The sequence below is a fragment of the Copadichromis virginalis genome, linkage group LG1 (assembly GCF_057382275.1).
Source record: "Copadichromis virginalis isolate Kocher_CV1m ecotype Utaka linkage group LG1, C_Virginalis_male_GT1.1, whole genome shotgun sequence".
Lineage (NCBI taxonomy): Eukaryota > Metazoa > Chordata > Actinopteri > Cichliformes > Cichlidae > Copadichromis > Copadichromis virginalis.
The window spans coordinates 23,105,705-23,126,634 of record NC_140618.1 but is presented as its reverse complement, the minus strand read 5'-3'; the positions used below and the strand labels follow the sequence as shown (position 1 = coordinate 23,126,634).

General features: G+C 39.4%; 1 protein-coding gene across 1 annotated transcript in view; it reads left to right on the top strand.

Moving 5' to 3' along the window:
- Positions 1–17,163, top strand: part of igdcc3 (immunoglobulin superfamily, DCC subclass, member 3) — a 68,670-nt gene extending 51,507 nt beyond the window's left edge. The window contains exons 8-14 of the mRNA XM_085455307.1: positions 3,518–3,765; positions 5,878–6,042; positions 6,314–6,502; positions 6,713–6,817; positions 8,605–8,740; positions 8,889–9,099; positions 9,221–17,163. Coding sequence (XP_085311433.1) covers positions 3,518–3,765; positions 5,878–6,042; positions 6,314–6,502; positions 6,713–6,817; positions 8,605–8,740; positions 8,889–9,099; positions 9,221–9,346 — 1,180 coding nt within the window. The 3' untranslated portion in view covers positions 9,347–17,163. The remainder of the gene's footprint in view (positions 1–3,517; positions 3,766–5,877; positions 6,043–6,313; positions 6,503–6,712; positions 6,818–8,604; positions 8,741–8,888; positions 9,100–9,220) is intronic.
- Positions 17,164–20,930: the final 3,767 nt, after the last annotated feature.

Genomic DNA, 20,930 nt, shown 5'->3' with positions numbered 1-20,930 from the left:
ACCTAATATGCTTAATTGGTAGTAGGCTTTGGAGCCTATACAGCTTGGAGTAAGACAACATGCATGAAGAGGATGATGTGGACAAAATACTCATTTGCCTAATAATTCTGCACTCCCTGTAATGTTACCGGGGTCTTTGGACAATATCTGCTATTTCACTCGTTTTCAGTCCATTCCTTATACAATTTTTAGAGGAATTTGTTGTTGTTTGTTAAGCCATTTAACACTGACCCCTAAACCATAAGTCACCCTAAAAAGGGCACCTTACTCAAAGGATGAACCTGCGTTGTGTCTACACATAACAACCAAAACAAATTCTATCTTAAAGCACAAAGCACAGGACGAGCCTGTCACAAAACACATAATTTGTTCCCATCTATTGGACTCTATGAAAATTGTGAACAGTAACACAGTTTGTCAGACATGGTGTGCAGCATGTCCTTTAAAAATCTGATAAAACCAGACAAGTGGAAAACAAAAGAAGAAGTGGCCTAAAAAACTGATGAAGGGTATCTGAATAAGCAGCAAAGACCTGACACAGGACCTAACAGATGCATCTGGCTCTTCAGTTGATCCATCTAGTGCTGGCTGTCAAGAAGCCATTCTTAAGGAAGGGAAACAGGAATAAAAGGCTGAGTTTTGCCAAATTACACAAGAACTGGACAGAAAATTAGTGGCAATAGGTGTGATGGCAGCACCGTGGCAGGACGGTGGCATGGTGGTTAGCAGTGTTGCCGCACAGCAAGAAGGGCCTAAATTCCACCATCAGGAATCCATCCACCATCTTTCTGTGTGGAGTTTCCATGTTCTCCCTGTGTTTGCCAGGGTTCTCCCCGGGTACTCCAGCTTCCTCCCACAGGCAAAAGACATGCAGTTAGTAGGGATAGGTTAATTGATCAGTCTAAATTGCCCATACGTGTGAATGTGGGAGTGAATGGTTGTTTGTCTCTGTGTGTTAGCCCTGCCACAGACTGGCGACCTGTCCAGGGTCTACCCTGCCTCTCGCCCTATGTCAACTGGGATAGGCTCCAGCGCCCCCCGCGACCCTAAAAAAGGATAAGCAGAAGCAAATGGATGAGGTCTGATGGAGTGATGAAATTTGAAACTTTGAATGTCAGGAGTTATTCCTAAAGACCAACCAATAAGTTACAGGAAAGCTTGCCTAAGCGAGTTCATTGAATAATAAAGGTGATCACATAAAAATATATAGAGTTGTTAGAACTGTTAAATCACTACATCTATTTCCCATTTTTCCTGCAAAATATAAAGAGAAGAGGGATAGTTCAAGATTGACTCATTACTTTCTAATAGCCCATCTATATTTTGATTTCTTTTCCTCATAGCAGCATTGTGAGGAAAGGTTATTTAATATAATGCTTCCTGTTCATCAAAGAAAAGTCACATTCTGCTGTACCAACTCATACAAACTGGAGTAGCGGGATATTGCAGTTTGCATTCAGTTTCCTCGCTTAAAGTTAAAACACAGCGTGAGAGCCACAAACCCGACAGTTTACTTCCCTTTATCTGGCAAATGCTTCTGAACTCTAGAAATAATATGACCAAGGGGTGCACCATCTTCAAGGTATAGCTCAGTCCATTTCATATTCATGTTTTGTTCGGCATATATTATACTTTAAATACAGCAGAAATGGCCTTGACATAACAATGACATGAAGAAATGCTTTACACTGCAGTGCCTCATTTCCGTAGTATGTTAAATGTTTTACTATTTATTTCTTTTGCTTGAAGACAGGCAGAATGTGAAAAGTGGATTATGTATTCTTGTCTAAAAACACCTACACAACCTACACATGTACATACATAAGGTAAACACATGCACACACACACAGTGCTCCCCTATATTTATTCTATAACTGAGGACAACCCAGGTAGGAGGGAAGCGATAGAAGTAGAGAAAAATGAGGACAAAGAGCAGCGTGTCAGAGGTTTGATAGAAAAGTGTGTGCGTGTTTGTGTGTGTCCATAGGTAGAGTTCACATGTGTGTATGGAAATGTCACAGTTTATACCGATGTGGGCAAATTTGATTTTTTTGAAGCACTGATATAAATTTATCTACTGCCATGGGAGATTCAGTTCATGATGAATCTAGTATGTGCTCCGCATGATTGAGGACCTTCTGTTCTTACTGCTGCTGCCTGCTGTCTGTGCCACAAATCACTTTTTCTCTCACCCAGCTGAACACAGTAACTCGTGCTCTTGACTTTATGTCGCAGTCATCTTTTGTTCTGTGTGGTCCTTACCAGGAGAAAGATATACTACATTAAATGGATTTATTCAAGCATGAATACCTCTTGAGACTTTATTTAAAAACACTACTTTTTAGTTTATGACATATAAAGACTTCAGTCTCGAGGTGCGCTGGAGCCTAGAAGGACTTGTCTAGACATTGCCCATCAGAGATGCATGTTACTGTATAGATGGCTGATGTTTTCAGCTAGCAGCTTAAGCACTCTTTAATCTACCAGCTCTCTTGGACAAAGACATTACGGTGTGCTACACTTGTGTAATGACAACTTTAAAAAAAATGTTCCAACGTTATTCTTGCAATTTATGTGTGTAAACTGTCAAACGTTGGTTTTGAAAATTAAAATTGTGAAAATAAGTAGTAATGTTTGGACAGCAGTACAGAGAATACTACACAGTGTAGGAGCAAGACAATTTTTATAATGGTGGGGAGGTTGAGCTCATTTCTTGCATAGAGATGAGGTAAAACGCTACAGGAAAAACAGTTTTTGTATTTTGGGGTTTTCTTTGTTAACACTCGCTCTTATTTAATATACACGATTTACATTTTTTTCCTTTTTAATTAGTGAACCGTTGCTGATACTGTAAAGCTCATAAGATATTTACAATTTTAAAAGGTTCACTGTTTAAATGAGTACATGAAGGAAAAGTAGCTGTAGAGAAACAGTTCTGTAAACAGAAAGTTCCAAGGAGAAAACCAGTCATTACCACTGGTCTTGTGTGGAGGTCAGACTTTATAGTCTGGTTGCCATGGCCACCCCATGGGTCTGCCCCCGATGCTATAATTAAAGAGGATATGTTGTTGACGCTGTGAGCAGAAAATTTCAAAATCTAAACTTAAAAATGTTTGCAACTCCTGTTTTTTTTTTTTTTTTTTTAAGCCAACATGGGCAGTTACTTTCCCCAGATTTTAACAGTTTTTGTAGCATTTCATCTAAACTTCAAATATGTGAGTCACATAATACAGAACAGTTTCTTTCTTACAGTTTGTAAGAAGCATTACTGCTATCACTGGCACTGAATCAACGTGATAGGTTTAAAGGCTAAAGAAGGCACCTAAATTCCTCATAGTTAGAATTTAAGGCAGCGAATTCACCTGCTCAAACACGAGGTGCAGCTATTGCACTGCTAGTAAAGCAATAGTAAGAATCTTATGTTCCACATTTGCACCAGAGAAACTAAACTTCCTTGTTTCCTTTCTTCTTTCCCACACTCTCTGCTTCCTGCTTCTCTCCTCTGCTGCTTCCACAGCACACTGACAATATATGGCATCAGTCAGAATGACGAGGCTATCTACCAATGCATCGCTGAGAACAGCGCGGGCTCTACGCAGGCCAGTGCCCGCCTCACGGTGCTCTGGGCTGATGGACTGCCTGGCGTTCCCACCCACGTGGAAGCAGAGGCCCTCTCCCCCACCACCATACAGGTGTCCTGGAGGGAACCTGATAAAAACACTCAGGACATCATCGGTTATGTGCTCCACATCCGCCGGACCTCAGGTGGGGCTTCTTGAAGATCCAGATACAGTTTAAAGCAAAGCTTTAGTTAAAACAAGTGTGACATGATGTCAGTGTCAAAAGGCATGCCAGGTGAGATGAGAGGAGGCAGAAAAAACACAGGCCTCTTAATGTGGAATAAATCAGCTCTGAAAGTAAATAAGTGTTTGAGGAGCCCCATGACATTTTCACTGAAGAATTAGGAATGGATGCGGCTAAATTCATTCGCATAACTACAAATGGCAGCAAACAAGAGAACGCTGACACACTTTCATTATAATTCAATTATGTAAATAAGCTGCTACAGTAATGAAATGATGAGGAACGGCACTGACACAGGCAAAGATGGTTCTGAGGCACAAAAGCGATTTGTAAGCACACACACGCACGCACACATCACTTCAGGCTAATGCTTTACTTTAGTTTATTTCATTTATTTATCACGCCACTTCAAACTAGCAGCCATCGTTGTAACAGTCATACAAATTATTGGTAAGGTAAAACCCTTCATTAGTGGTAAGCGCAGGTTTCTAGTAGTAGAGTATGAGGGATGTCAAATCTCATGTGTAGTTTGGTGTGTCAGACTTTGGAAGAGTTATCGCGTCAATATTAAATGAGAAACAAGAAACAACGACCAAGGTGATATGGTGCCTATGGAAAATTCATGTTTTAGTATTTTACACTGAATTACCTTGACACATACTTTTGTTTAAAGATAAACAAAGAGGTGGATCCAAGGTCTACAGAAAGGAAAGAAATCAAAAAACAACAAGAAGCTGTTTTCACATGTCAGCTTCATAATATTTAAGGATAATTTGTTTTTGTGGTGATTTTCAGTTTTCCTTTCTCACAAGATGCAACCAACACACACCTTGAATCAAACTGTTTGCAAAATTCAACAACGTGACCTCAAACCTCCAGGGAGAAATCAACTTTGCAAAATTGTAGATTAGCCCTTTAAAGCCTGAACCATGAAATAAGTGCCGGAGTGTTTATTAAACCTTCTCACAAAAAATTTCCATATATGAGTTTTAATTTATAGCATATTTGCTATATCTGCATTTTATTTGTGATGTACACATCCGGGACAGAGAGGAAGGCTAGTTTGAGCTTTGAGTCCAGGATGCCATTTACGTGAGAAGGGAAAGACCAACTCAGAATCCACCATTGTAGGAACATTGTAGGTTCACCATCCTACAATGTTGTGACTGTTCTCTGCAAATAGTCAAATAGATCATGGTCATTGGTCAATAATCATGACAATTTACTTATTAAAGGTCATGAAACCGACTTTGCCTCAAATGGTGCCAGTGTCGGCTGTTATGCACATGTACTGTTTATAAGGTGGGGAAACCTGCACTGAAGAAGTCACTTGGATGATGAAAAGTGTCTCCTATTGAAAATGCTACGTCCAGATGAACAGAATCAACTTAACACTCTGTGTCAGGGGGTTACAGACTGACTGATCTCTGATCCCCAACTGTTTTGGATGTTTACATTGGTTCTCCGCTGTCAGTTGGTGTCTAGAAAAGTCCCTACATGCCTACTTGATAAATGCATGTGTCATTTATTTATTTTCTTTACCTTGTGGGTATGGTACAATTAACTATGTATGTTTTTACTTGTTTTTATGGGGAGACCATTGTAGCACCTGCTGATGTTCCCCTCAGTTGATCTATTAACTGATCATTAAGGGACCTGGGAGACGACTAATAGTATTTCCTGTAATTTCCTCTCCAGCGTGGCGTGGCCCAATGGATTGAGGGCTAGATGTAGATAGTGGTTATGGTTGGATGAATTGCTGAATTAAAAGCAATAAAATGCTTTAACCCATCCTGAACAACTCTCCCGATTCCTCCCTCCATCTTCTTATGCCGCCCCTGCAATTCACCTTGAGGCCCAGAGCGATACTAAATTAGCTATTAAATACTGTAAATGCTTTGATAAAACCCACTGAAGTGGGCAGTAAGCACAAGTGCTAATAGAAACATATTATTTTCCATTTTTCTTCCTTTTCCCAATTATGTCTTTCCTATTTTTCTTACAAATCGTTTCAAAATTTGGCTCCTCCTTTCTTTTATTCCCCCTCTTCTCCCTCCACCCTTCTTCCTTCAGACCCGGCGGAGATGGAATACGAGGAGGCTGTCAGTAAGGTCACGCTGCAGCAGATCATCCGGGACCTGGAGCCCTCCACCAATTATACCTTCTATGTGAAGGCCTACACATCCCATGGGGCCAGCAAACCTTCAGACAGTGTCACAGAGAGCACTCACGGAGAGGGTGAGTTGGCGGAAAAAAAAAAAATTAGAAATATCAAGACTCCCACAAAATTTGTAGCACAGGTAAAACACACGATTTCACCTTAATTATTGCAGAACATCCATAAAACATAAGACAAATTGGGCTGCTCTCATTGCTTTATATTTTAGAGCTTGTTCATCCTGAGGAAAAAAGTAAAAATATTATTGCTCACATTTTATTTTTCCCACACCTGATCAAATTTCTGATAGTTGTTTAACTACTTTGGCTTACATTTTGTTTTGTGTTGCAGTGCCAGCTCCTCCTTCCCTCTACACAAAGGTGGTGAACGGTAGTGTTGTACAAGCAACATGGGAGTCTTCCTCCAAGATGGGCCAGCCTCAGGGCTTCAGACTGTATTACAGGAGAGCGCACACACCACTGTTCACTGGGCCCATCGCCTTCCCTCGCAACGTCACCCAGTACAACATCACTCATCTGGGTGAGACATGACAGCTGACTGTATCATTGCTTTTATTGGTAATTAGCGTCACGCGTCGTAAGCGCTGATGAGCGGGCCTGTGATGCAGAATGGTTTGTTAATGCACTTTAGTGGGTTTACATAGTTGTTTTTGCCAAGAGCTAAAAATATGTGTCACTAACAGCTCGTGGTGCTTAGTTTTGATTGCTTTCTTTGTTTCCTTTTGTTCAGACTCCTCACTGGTCTATGAGATAAAGTTGATTGCTCACAACCAGCATGGAGACGGGAATGCCACCATACGATTTGCTTCACTTCGGGAGGCAGTGGCCAAATCAGGTGAATTTTTCTTTATCATTTTTCCATCATTTAAAATACAGTCATCTTGAAATGTGGATATATGGAAATGTACAGTCTGCCCACATTTCCATATCACGTTATCCAAGGACAAAAAAATCTCAGGAAGACAGACAGTGGAGAAAAAAGATTATAACAATACACCTAACAAAAAGGAAAATAATAAACTGAGAATAATAGAAATGCATTTATTGTTTCATTGGAAAAACAAAACTGAAGTTTGAATCAAATACTATGATGTGAATTAAAAAATAAATCAAATATTATCATCATGCACATGATGATGTATGGATTAGTGAGATGGCGCTGTCCCACAGGTCATCTGATTATCTCACCAATGTCTATTTCCAGAGGTGGAGAGGCTTCCCATATGCATCATCTCTATATATCATAGACTACGTGTCCACGGGTTTAATCCTTTTTATATTGATTGATTTTGTGAGCCTGATGTGATAAGTCTTTCTGACGGTATTTAGGTAGGATGAAAAATATTTCAAGAAAAATAAATGTTTGCCTGGAAATGTAAGAAAAAAGTAATGAATGGCGTGTCATTCCAAGATGGGTCAGCAAATAAGACAAATCCAAAACCAGGACTCATGATCTGAATCCCAGAATGAACTGTCGGAGTGGAAATAAATGGTTAAAGGTCATTTGAGAGAAGCGAAGTGTCTCTGAAAAACTTAAATGTTTTCTTTATTGGATCTGCATTTTGAGTTAATGCATTTTGAACTACAGGATTTAATCTTTCAGTGATGCCAGCGAGAAAAACTAGATCACAGAGGGTCTGTTTGTCTAGTATATTTATTTAGAAAAAGTGTTTGCCCAATATTAATGTAGAAAATTGAAAAGTCCTGGCCAATCCTGCAATTTGGATCTCTCGAGGTGTGCTTTTTGAATACAAGAGACTAATGTACTACAAAGATAAAGAGAAATACAGTTATATCACGCCTTCCTTTGATCTTGCTATAAAAAGAGTATCTTTACTGGGGCTCTCGCCTCTTTCTCTTTCTCCCAATCTCGTATCTGTCTGAAAGTGTAGACTTTGGCCTACACAGGCTCATCAAATGATTTCTGCCCTCTGATCCTCAGTATGGCGCATATGAGCTGACATACCTGACTCACTTCATCCTCACTAAAAATGATTCGCTGGGTTTTTTTTTTTCAAGTATTGCTGCTGCATTTCTATCGTTCCACTTTATCTTGGAAGAAGTGGACCTTTAACACAAAAGGTCTGCCCAGTGTGGGCTGCAAGATTCTACGAGCAGTCTGGGGAAGTGTAGTGAAGGCCAAGCAAATCTTGCATCATCTAGCATGCTGTGGGTGTACATCACCAAAGCCATCCTCCACAAAGTTGTTTCTCTGTTACTTGGATTCCAAGTTTAATCTTTATCAGACTGGTCCAGGACTTGAGGCATGGTTTAGCTGAGATGACAGCTCGAAAAACCCAATAAATCACAAGAATCATCACTCAAAATAAGGGCTAAACGTGGTTGGAGTACAGTGTGGATTTGAGCTAAATATGACCGTATATCGATCTCACAGAAGAGATGTCTTTACTTGTTGCCACTACCCCTTATACCGCTGCAGTGACCCACCAAATATGGAAATATTTTCACACCGCTACACACTGCCCACATCAATACGGAGCATGAAAGTAGATTAGTCTCACATAGCATCTTTTGTATCAGTCAAGTTGACCTTCATGCCACATAAACAGTCCAAGCTCACCCAGCTGTGATGTGACCGTGTTGTGTGCAATATCTCCTCAGTGTTGGACGGCCCGTGCGACTGTGTGAAAGATGAGCAGGTCAAAACATCCACCACGGGCATCATAATCGGCATTCACATCGGCATTACCTGCATCATCTTCTGCGTGCTTTTCCTCGTCTTCAGCTACCGTGGCAGGTCAGAACTAGCACGACGTGCACATTCATGCGGCAGTTAATGGTGCCAGTGAAATAACTTGCCAATAGTTGCTGTTAAAGGGTCTATTTCTATCGTGTGTATAGAATCAGGCAAACGTTTAATGTGTGCATGTTCGTGTAATCCCCAGATTAATGATGTGTAAGACAGTTCAGGCCACCCCCCAGGCAGGGAACGGCGCTGCTGTGGACTCTTCTTCGTCTTCCCAGGGAGCCTCTGGGCTTAACGGGGCTGCCAGAAGAGAGATGGAGGTCAATGGCAGCGCGGCGAGGAAGAAAGCGGTTGACAGCAATGAGCTCGAGAGCCTTTTCATGCAGCCGAACACAAGAGAAATGTGCATGGTAGGTCCTCAGAGTGAAAAGAGTGAGGAAAGCTATGTTAATTAAAGGAAAAAAAGTATATTCTATCTAAGCTGAAACTAAATGAAATATACTCAGTCTGATTGTTTGCACGTGTTTTCAGTCTGATTCCTACATGCTGAATAACACCCAGCTGTCTACGATACCGCTGGATGAGTTTGCCGTGGAGAGGGAAACCCAATTCCGAGAGACTCCTGTAGCAGGAGCAGCTCAGCAGGACCAAGGCTAATAATGTATGAAGGCCAATTCACACGACACTGTCCAGTGTCCACGCAGACTTTTCTCTCACTCAGGTTGACAGATTGTTGTTGTTTTTTCAAAGTCGTCATTCCTTTTGTGCAAAGACTTTTTTCTTTTATAAAGGAGTTCTGGAGGATCTAGGACTGTATATCTGAAGCCCGATGAATTTTTAGTTTTTGTTTTGGTCTTTGGTTAATTTGCTGGTGTTGGGCAGCACCTAAGACAGAGGCCCCAGAATGTCCTTGTTATACAATGGTTTTATTTTTAAGTTTATAAATATATGTATATATATAAATATATACACTATATCTTTATCACTTATATGTCAAAGCAGTTATAAGTTATTGGTCTTATCTCTACTTTTCTGTGGATGTCAAAGACTCCTGCTGCCTACTCTCACCTACCAATGATTCCACCTTCTTGTTCACAGAAGATCTCAGCCTTCTTCCAGGGATTCGATATATTCTGCCTCAGGACTTTGTTTCAGTGATTTCGAATTTTTTTTTTTTATGAGTTTTCGGCCTTCATGCAGGCGTTAGACTTGGCTGCGTGAACCTTGCGATAGAAAGAAAAGAAAGAAACCTACCTCAGCCGGAATGAATGTGTAGTGGGAAGCTTTTAGGGACTTTACCTTCCCCTGAGCTCACAGTTACTTTACATGCAGAGGAATTGGTTTGGAAGTGACAAAATCAGGTGCCGCTCTACCTCAGATGTCAAGAATCATCTCTCTTCTCCTGCTTGTCGAAGTAAAACAGAAAAATAAAGAAAACAAAAAAAAAGTATCCAACATAAAGCACTTCCAAATGCTGAAATTAATGTTCTACCTCAAGATAACAATGTTAATGTTGTCGCTGTTGTTGTTGTTTGTCTGTTTATTGCATAATGAAAAACCCTCTTTTGGCCCTTTGTGAAGTCCTGGCTTCCCTCTGTTGGTGAATATGGTGTTTGTAGATACAGCATCAGTACCTCATGCAAGCTGACAGACTGATAACATGTTGTACGGTTACGGTGTGTTGGAAATATGTATGAATTATGCTAATCTATTGTAAGCCTTTTGATAGATTTGACTTTATTTTAAAGATTGTAATTTCTTTTTTCCACCGTAGTTGCTTCAGTTGAATGACAAGGCTGTTAGAGATACACTGCATTGTCAATGACATCTTAAAGACTAACTGTGCATGAGATGAGATGTCATGTGTTTTTAAAAAGATAAAGCTAAATTGAGCACAAATGTTAACAGAAAATGGCCCGTGTCTGCGAATAGTTTGGATCATATTTCTGGAAAATCTGCTTATTGGCTTTCTTGTTGGCAGATGAAACCGCTCTCATTTGATCTTTCTCAGTTTTAAGGTCATAGCTGTTTGGCAAGTAGCCTAGCCCTAATTCCAAAATTGTTGTTAACCATCCCCGGTCTCTTAGACGCTTAGATGAGCTATTAAAAATCTAAATTCTCTAACACATGCTATTAAATATATCTTTTTTTAATATGTAAAAAAGCCAAAGCTTAAAAACAACTATTTGGAAGAGATTTATGTATTAAATGCACGTATGTGCTATTGCTTTTATTTTGTCCTGTTATCTAATATTTAACTGTAGTTTTGACAACAGAGATATGAGAGCGGTATTTGACCTCTGGAAAGAAAGCAAAAAAAGCTCAAATTTTTTTTTTTGACAGCAGTGTATCTCTAAACTTTTTCTGAATATTTGTGTCAGCATCACTTTCTTATTTTGTTTTCACATCACATTTCCAGCCTCCTTCACGAACGCAGCAGTAGCCTTTTATTTCTCTTCTGGTGCCCAGTAGACGTAACAGTTGCCGGTTAAGCTCGTTTACTGTTACTCTTCTCAAAACTATACTTGCTGCTCGGCCTTCTCCCTCCTGTCAATGCTGACTATGTGCTTCAGGTGCTTATAATATCTTTGAATGCTGACGAGCACAGACAGAGAGCTGGCTGAGGGAGATGGACGGTTGTTGGGTAGCTAAACAATTACAGGGCTTTTCTCTCGCCGGCTCTCTGCTCAGTGTTGTCACTTGCTGCACAAGTACTGATTTGATGCATTATGGTTACCTACCTCAATCTTGTTGTTGGCCTTTCTCTCAGGTCTTAATGAAGGACACGTACAGAGTATAAACAATGAACTTAATGTATATATATATCTACAGTCGTGTGACACAGTAAGTATATCTCATGGAAATTGCTAGCTTTTATTACATACTGGAGCAAGCAAAAACCAGGTCATCTTTGAAATAATGCCTGAAGATAATCGCTCAACCTTTTGCTGAACAAAAATAGCAAAAGAAGTTAAGCTTAAAATCAAATACATCAGAAGCTAGTGTTGCCCAATATAGCAGTAATTACATCATGTAAGCCACCTGCTCAGTTTTAACGAGGCTCTTCACCTGAAAAGCTGCCTGTTATCGGCACCCTAGCAGGGCCTGCTGTGATTTTGCTCCAGAGGATGTATCTGGCTCATTCTCCAGCCTGGAGTAACAAATCTTTGTGCAGCTATTTCTGTGGCGGGTGCTTAAAGCCAGAGAGAGGAGCGCTCTAGTGCCAGAGAGCCTTTTTGTATTGCGGCTTGTGAGCTGTGTGTCTGTGGCTACTTGTGGTGCGTCTTAGTTGAATTCCCAGGTGGATTTTTCAACTGGTACGCCCCCCTTATAGATATCACCTTTATCTACAGGCATTGTTTCCTAAGGGACCAAATGTTTCCCCCAATATGTCAAAAGATCAATAAATTCACACGACTGTATAATATAAATACATAAAAAATTGCAATTGGCAAAATATGCTGGACAGACAGAGTCAATAGAAACAGACACAATAGGAGGGGGAACATTTTAGGACCTTTATGTTGAGCACTAATTATTTAAGCAGTTCAAGTTCATGCTTAATTTGTAGTGATTGTTACTTTTATTACTAGCACATCAATTTTTTTCGGTAGTGATTTACTTTATGTCTTCTCTAGACATAAATAAGTTTAACTGAATCAAAAGTGGGTGGCACGTACAACTCGACATCATGTACACACAAAAAAAAACACTTTCAGACCTCTTTGGTGCATCCAGGTATGGGATACTGTAAACAGTAAAATGCTGACACTAGCACTTTTTTTATGAAAATGAGCTTGTCATGTCTCTGCTGCCCTAAGTAACTAACATTAGTGTAAGATGAGTGCATTTAATATCAGCAAACACCTTTGATTGAATCCATGGTGTTGAATGCAAAATGCTTCCTGGTGCTACTCCTCAGGCAGCTTTGTGTTATCCATTCATCAGCCTTAATAGTAAGAAGCATATTAACAGCTTCATTTCTGACAGGTGGCAGGGCATGCAATGGTTTAAAGGTCACAGCATTTTTGAGTCCAGTGGAGCCAACTAATGCAAAATGACCTGTGTTCTACTTATGCATCATACATACAGTGTAGGAGTACTTTTGAAAAGCATGCACCGTCTGGTCCTCCACCACATCCAAACTGAGAGCTGTACGTGTCCCCACAAAAACAGTAACTCACCTGTCATTTTATTGTGTTATGCAAACCAGCATTAGAGTCAATCTCACTTTAGTGATCATCCTAGGTACTATGTTTTATGCCTTTTTAATTTGTTTGCATATGCGTATTTCTTTGCATTTCTCTGGTATCTATTTCCTGCATTTAATTGTACACTATGTTGTTGATATCATTACCAGCGCTGGGGGAAAAAAGAAATGGCAACTGTCAAAACAGTAGAACAAATGCTTGACCTAAATGTCTCCTCTGTGTATATTCACTAACTGCAGATTAGTTTCTCTCCGGGGCTCCTGCAGCTTTAATCAGTGTTTTCACCTCTGTGGAGAGAACTTTCACAAAGGACACAATGGGTATTTTTTTCCTCCTTACTTTGTTCCTCAGTCCCTTGGTGTCATTTAAGGTTAATGTCCTCTTGCAGGAAATTGTACACCACTGTGGATTTGACAGGCGTTAGTGTCATACGGACGTTTAACCTGATTCACCGTGGATGCGGTGCGGTGATCATCATGTTTACTTGATTAGACTTTGATAGGTCAGGTTGTCATATAGCTGTATAATATTAGAACCTGTGTGATTTATTGGGGTGCTTAAAGCTGTACTCACTGACTGACTGGTGCTGTAATCCATCAGCTGTGGGGAGCAGATGATTTCTTTGCTGATATGGTTAGTCAAACTGAGGCCTTTGTCTTACATATTCTGCAGTTTTGAGAAGTGTTTCATCACTAAACGCTGCTCTTGTCAATGAGACAGCCTCCTTTGTTCCTTGTTCAAGAATCCTGACCTTTGGTCAGGGAGGGCGTGTGCTCAGGGACTCTCTGATCCTGTGTTATATGCATCTCAGCCGGCCATACAGTTGGCCTACTGAACTTGAATTTCCTCAATTTCTGCTTTGTGCCCAGTTCAGACAGATTTGCTGCAAGGAATGCCATCGTTGTCTGTCATTAAAACTGGAATTGTTATGCTTTTACTGCTTTCTGTGATATGAATGGCTGTCGCAATGGTCATGACCAAAGATTCAAACAGTGGTTTCAAAATATCTGCAAGTAAGCCCAAAATCTCAGGCTCTGCTCTAATTTCTCAATTTCAGACAGATCGTTCTACTCTAAAAAGAAGAGGAAAAAAAGAGGGATATACCTGGTATGGTCACTTCAGGTACCATACCAGGTCTCTCCGGCTATGTTTAAACGTCGTGTTTGCAAAGGGCAGCCAATCAGAAGAAAGTTGGTAATTGAAGTTTGTACTACTTGTTTCAGACAAGATAAAACTAAGAGCTTCATCAAAGCCCAGCATAAGATAGGTAAGGTTTACTCTGAACTGTGAATCGTACAAAGCTATCCTCATCAAACATATTCAATTATAAATGAGCATAATAGGTCCACAGGTGTTGGCAGGATAATGGTTATTTAACTGTCATTTTGCCTTTGTTTGGCTCCTCTGATAGGAAAGGGAACATTTGTCATAAAACAGTTCATCCGCCTCTTAAGCGTACTGAGGGGTGATGAAAACAGGGAGGCACATTAGCATCATGTTACAATTTCGGCAGAAGAAATCATGTGACAACAGTAACATTCACAAGGACAATCTAGATTTTTATAAGAATATGCTGCTTTTCTTTACTTTGTATATTAAATGGATTAATTTGGGGGTTCGACTCTGGGTCAGGCAAGAAAAAACAAAAATACAAAAAACATTTTAAATAAGTTAACTGAGCTTTAGAAAAATTAGTAAAAGCACCATTATCTTAAATTTAGATGGACCAAATATTTGATCAAATTGACTAAGAAAGTGTTTAGAACAAAAAAAACCTGTCATTTCTTCATACTTATACCCTCAGGTTCTTAAAAATAAAACATCCTGGACTGGGAATGTGCAGGGTTTCTTTCACATATGGTGCCAATATGACTCCAACTCTTCATGCTCTTATAATACATTGACTAAACACAGGTAACCAGATCAAGTCAGGGGGGTAAGATAGGCTTAGTCTGGCTAGATTGGCACTGTATTGTTCTATGATGTCTGTTATGAGTGTTAGTGACTCTGTGGTTGATCTCAGTGACAAAGACGTTTAGCACACCCGAAATATTAACTTTTTTCTTTTTCTAATTAAACTTTGCCCTTTTTTAAAAGTCCTTTACATTATGTGGTACTGATTGTTGTGGCACCAAATGACTATCTGAGCTGACTGTAAATTGATTACATTTCCAGTACATTTATCTCTATGGTGTTTTGCTCTGATACACTGATGACTGTATGTGTCAAATAATGCTGAGTTTCAGGATTTTCTGAGTGATTTATACTGTTGTCAAATGGTGGTTTATTGTAACTGTACTTTAATGTTTGATATCAGTATTATATTTTACACGCTCCTGTTGAGAAAGCAGATTAAATTCAGTATGTTTAAAAGTAGAAGGCAGAAAAAAACCCTACAGTGAGTCTGCATGAGAAACAAAAAGCTGATGTGTTTTTTTAGCCCTAATTGAAAAGTTTTAGTTAATCCTTATTGGCAACACTGTGATATTTAGCCAAATCATGACAAAAAAAATACAAAAAAAAATCTTGTATTCTCAATATGGTACTATTGATTGTCAGTCTGTTTTGCTGGTGTATATTGATGAAATAGGCTGAGTGACCTTTTTTTCTGTTGACAAATCTAAGTCTCTCTTGTCCTCGCTGATGCCTGATGATCACCTCATTCTCATCCTGTTCCCACCAGTCATCCTCACATGAGTGACTCAGGCTGAGGTCCTGCCAGTGCTGTCACAGTTAAAGTGAAAAAGGTGTCTTTGTTTTCCTTCACAAAGCATCTGCGGTTGAGGACAATGTGTGTTTTATATTGATGTTGTCAGCATGAGCTAAAGCCGCTCAGTCATCATTTAATCAGCTGCTTAAATGGAAAAAAGAGCTCCTGAGTAGGATCTACACTGCAGGTGTAAACCCCAGTGCCAAGCACTGTAGTGAGCAACAGCTTCGTACGAGAGATGCATTGCTAAATTTCCACATGCACAGCAACTTCAACTTGCAGCACTGCAGGCAAAACAAAATTTAGAAAGTTATGTCAATATGATGTTGACATACTAAACCATGTAGGCGTATGAATGTGTGACCTGTTCTTACCCAGAGTTTCTGGTTTCACCAAGAATTTTGTATAAAAGTAGAAAAAAATGCTGATGGGATTATTTTTAATCATTAAACCTCTTAAATGAACTATGTTTCCACGCCAAGGATTTAAACCTCCCACACCTTGTCACCACCTCCAGAGCTGAGAAGTGATTGCAGAGCTCGAGACTGCTCCATCGGTGAAGTTTAATTACTGGGTTTAAAGCCCACGAAACACATTTCCGTAGTACATTAAATATTCACGAATAAATAAGAAGCAAACAGTTCAGAAAAGAAACCTCCCTGATTATTCAGTTTTAATCTGCTTCATCCAAAAACATTCAATTTGCTGTCTGGTAAAAATGCATCTTCTTTTACATGCTGATATATTGTCAATATATTGCGTCAAACATTGACTTGGGGCTCACTGTAATCTCTAATCAGAGGAGGCATTACTTTTAAGCACATTTGGCTCATGATGCTTTTTTTAAATCAACATCTTTTAAGAAATGCATCATTATATAAATGTCTTATTATATTTTAATGTTGGTTCTAAAAGCAGTGTCTTTATGGTCCAAGTCTGAACTACGATAAAGGGCACCGTAGGAAAAATCTGCCCTGTAGATTTGTTTCTACATGCTGTATTAAAATGTGCAAAATTTCTGTTCTATTCTATAACCATTTATTCCCAGCAGGGTTCAAATGAGGTGCCAGAAGTTTAAAAAGAGCAACTATATGGTGTAGCCTGTGTTACTCAGATTTTGTTAAAGAAAAAAAAAGTTGCAAAGGAATAAAGGAGCACAATATTTTACATTTAGCTCATGATCATGCATAATCATGTCTGTCTGTCCGTCTGTCTGCTGAGGTCACTGCTGATATCTGCTTCTCTCCCACAGTTTACTTCAGGTCAACACTAGATAGTTTTAAAAGTGTTCTCAGAGAGCTGTCATGGATCACTGCTGTATAAAAAGGTTTTGTTTCTATGCTCTCTCTAGAGACCATGTTGGTGCAACTATAAATTGTAATCTGCATACATATCCACATATAGTGTATATACTGTATGTGTGTATGTATATGCTTTAAAGGAAAAATAGACCATTTTTAGTGGTTTGTATTGTTTTAGGGTTCATTGTGCAACACTGATAGGAGAAAAAAAAACAATAACAGTGATAATAAACTAGCTCTAGTGATAATGAATCCAGAGTCTGTCTTTATTCTGTGTGTGTGTGTGTGTGAGTGTGCATGAGTGAGTGTGTGCACCTGGTGCAAAATAGTGTAATTTACAGCACAGTCGTGAGTTTGCTCGCTTGCTTCCTGCAGTCCGCTGAGATGCAGCAGATCAATCTGGTGCAGGCTGCTTCTCTCCCTCCCCACATCACCATCCTGTTCTCGTGTTCAGCACATTAACTCATGGCCTCCGTGGCCAGACAAAGAGTATTGAGCACCAGGCCCAGAGCTCCTGGTCAATGAAGGGTGGTGCCTGACTTCTAATCACTGTAAATCCCAGTGCATGACTGCAGACAAAGGAAGAGTCCAATATGAATCAACGTCCTCTCTCTTTCTCACTCTCTCTTTAATATGATTCCATTTTTTTTTTGTCTGCTTGTTTTTGCTGCTTTTTTTTTTCCTAGCATACCTGTTGGTAGTAATATTGTTATATATTGTACTCATGGATGCATCGTGAATTCAGCAACATAATAATAAATAAGTCCTGCAGAGCAACGTGGAAAGCTTACACGGGACGTTTATTATTAAATTCTAGAAGACTGATTATTCAATCTGAATTTCTGAGCAGTCATAGGACATTTTATGCATTTTTGCATCCAATTCTCATTTTTTAAGTTTGCTCTTGACCTTGGTTCAATTAATTCCTCAGCTATATTTGACCTATTGTGTTTACAGTCCTGCTGTCTTTTCTGTTTTTTGTTTTGTTTTGTTTTGTTTTGTTTTGTTTTGTTTTGTTTTGGTTTTTTTTGGGGGGGGGTGCTCACTTTTCAGTTTTACATTCCACTTAAGTCAACATAAAATGACCCTTTTATAACTGCCAAGGATTTCTATTTAGCTTTCCTGATCCCAGCAAATCATTTAAATAAATCACCTGAGATAATGAATAGGAGTGATGGTGAAATTCTCAGAAAATTAATCATTGCACATTCTGAGTCATTTGAAGACGGATGAATAGCTGTATAACTATTCAATCTACTTTTTACCATGGTTGCAGCACACAAACACAAGACACCCACACAGGAACTTAAAAAGACAGCCACATTTCACTACTCTTTGTAATTCAATTCACCTCTATACCAGCCCTAACTATATGCTTACCAAAAAGGAAAGTTTTAAGCCTAATCTTTAAAGAAGAGAGGGTGTCTGTCTCTCAAATCCAAACTGGGAGCTGGTTGTACAGAAGAGAGGCCCGAAAGCTGAAGGTAAGTATTGGCATGATACAATACTATGAATTCTTACATTGCTTTATAGGTAAAATTTCAGCACTAAGGGCACCATATCTACCGGCAGTTAACCAAACCCCAGTTTCTGAATGCGCTATGGTTTTTCCAAAGTTTGAGCCTGTATCTTTTTCAACTCTGAAAGAAATAATTAATCATACGCTGCATGACATTCTTCCTTCCCACATTATTTAGGAAGCTCTGACTACTATTGGTCCCTCTATCTTACTTCTAATGAACTCTTCACAGTCATCAGGCTGTGTTCCGACTACCTTCAAACACGCAGCCGTACAACCTGTAATCAAGAAAAGCAATGCTGACCCCAACACCCCTTCAAACTACAGGCCAATCTCTAAACTTCCTTTCATGTCTAAAATTTTTAGAAAAAAATGGTTCACCAGCAACTTCAGTCCTTCTTAGAGACATGTGGTGTCAGTGACAAATTGGATTCAAACCCCGTCATAGTACCGAGACAGCCTTATTGAGTTTTTTAATTATCTCTGGGCACCCTGTGGCTCTAGTCTTATTAGATCAAACTTCTGCTTTCGATACGATAGACCATAATATTCTCCTAACAAGGCTAGAACATGTAGTTGGCCTTAAAGGTAATGTTTTTTCATGGTTTAAATCGTATCTATCAGACAGATCCTTCTCTGTCACCTTTGGGAAATACTCTTCCTCTTCTGCCCCTGTTAATTGTGGTGTGCCTCAGGGGTCCGTATTAAGCCTCACGCTGTTCTCCCTGTACATGCTGCCCTTGGGACTCATCTTTAAAAAACATAACACCTGCTATCACAAATTTGGATGCCTTGTCCCCACTCTCGCCTTTGTTCGAATGTCTGCAGGAGGTTAAAGACTGGCTATCCCAGAACTCGCTTATCTTAAATGAAAGCAAAACAGAAATTATCGTTTTTGATAGCCACGTTCCCCTGGGCCAGCTAACTGATACAATGGGACTTTGGCCAACCACCTTTCTCATTCTGCCAGAAACCTCGGAGTGCTCATCGATAGTTCTTTTAAATTAAACAAGAAAGTATCCACTGTGCTAAAAAACAGCTTTTATCAATTACACCAAATTTCCAAAGCTAAGCCTTATTTACCACATAAAGAATGCGAAAAATGTATCCATGCTTTCATCACTTCTAGATTGGACTATTGCAACTCTCTTTACCTGGGCCTCCAACTCTCCCTCCTTCAGCGCCTGCAATTAGTCCAAAATGCAGCAGCACGCCTCTTAACCAGAACTAGAATAAACTTTGAACTTGAACTAGAAGGCATGAGCACACCACCCCTGTCCTCGCCAACCTACACTGGTTTCCCATCAAATATCACATTGATTTCAAAATTCTAAATAACCTGGCCCCTAGCTACTTAACTGATCTCCTCTATCCGTACAACCCAAAGAGATCACTAAGATCCTCCAGCCAACTGCTCCTAATGCAACCAAGGTTTCGTTTAAAAACCAGAGGTGACGGTGCATTTGCCTTTGCTGCTCCTAGACACTTGAATAATCTCCCAGTCGAAATCCGTACTTCGGAATCAGTTCAATCGTTCAAATCCTGTTTAAAAACACACTTGTTTAACTTAGCTTTTGTCGGCCTGCACTACACCATGTAAATTCAATTTTAAGTATAATTGTACTATTTGTTCTTTGTTCTGCCCGCTCTGCGGTTTTATTGTGAAGCACTTTGATGTACACTAGTCTTTTAAATGTGCCATATAAATAAACTTTGACTTGACTTGACTTGAAGTCTTTAAATACAAGGTCTAATTATTCAAGTATGTGAGGAGAAAATTTGATTCTGGATTTTAACAGGGAGCCAAGGAAGAGACACTAATATGGGACAGATATGTTCTTTCTTTTTAGTCCCTGTCAGCACTCTCGCTACAGCATTTTGGATCAAGTGAAGTCTTTGCAGGGAGTTTTTGATGTAATAACGAATTACAGGAATCCAGCCTAAAAGTAATGAACTAGTTTTTCAGCTTCGTTCTGAGACTGGATGTTTCCCATTTTAAGGTTATTGCACAAATACAAAGAAGTAATCCTACATAGTCGTATATATCTGCTTAATACACACATTGAAGGACATATTCAAATAAAATGCGACTCCAAGATTCCCCACAGTGTTACTGGAGTTTGAAATGCCATCCAGACTAAGCACCTGGTTAAACACCATATTTCTAAGATTTTTAGGGACACGTACAATAACCTCAGTTTTACAAATAGGAAATCAGAGGTCACCCAGGCCTTAATTCATGTTTGGCTGTTAAACCTGGAGATTCAAGCATTTCTTTTGTTTTATTGTATATCAACAATTTAACAATTTAAAGTGAGCATACAGTTACTGGATTTAATTTAAATCATTGTCTCTCTGCATACATGAGCTGCAGCATGTGTGGATGTGAATAGATTTTTAATAGCTGTGTGGAAGATTGCCATGTGAGAAAGAGAGGATGTTTTTAATCACAGTAGCGAGTTTCTTTTCTCCTTTTATAGAGAGATAACAGTAGAGTAGT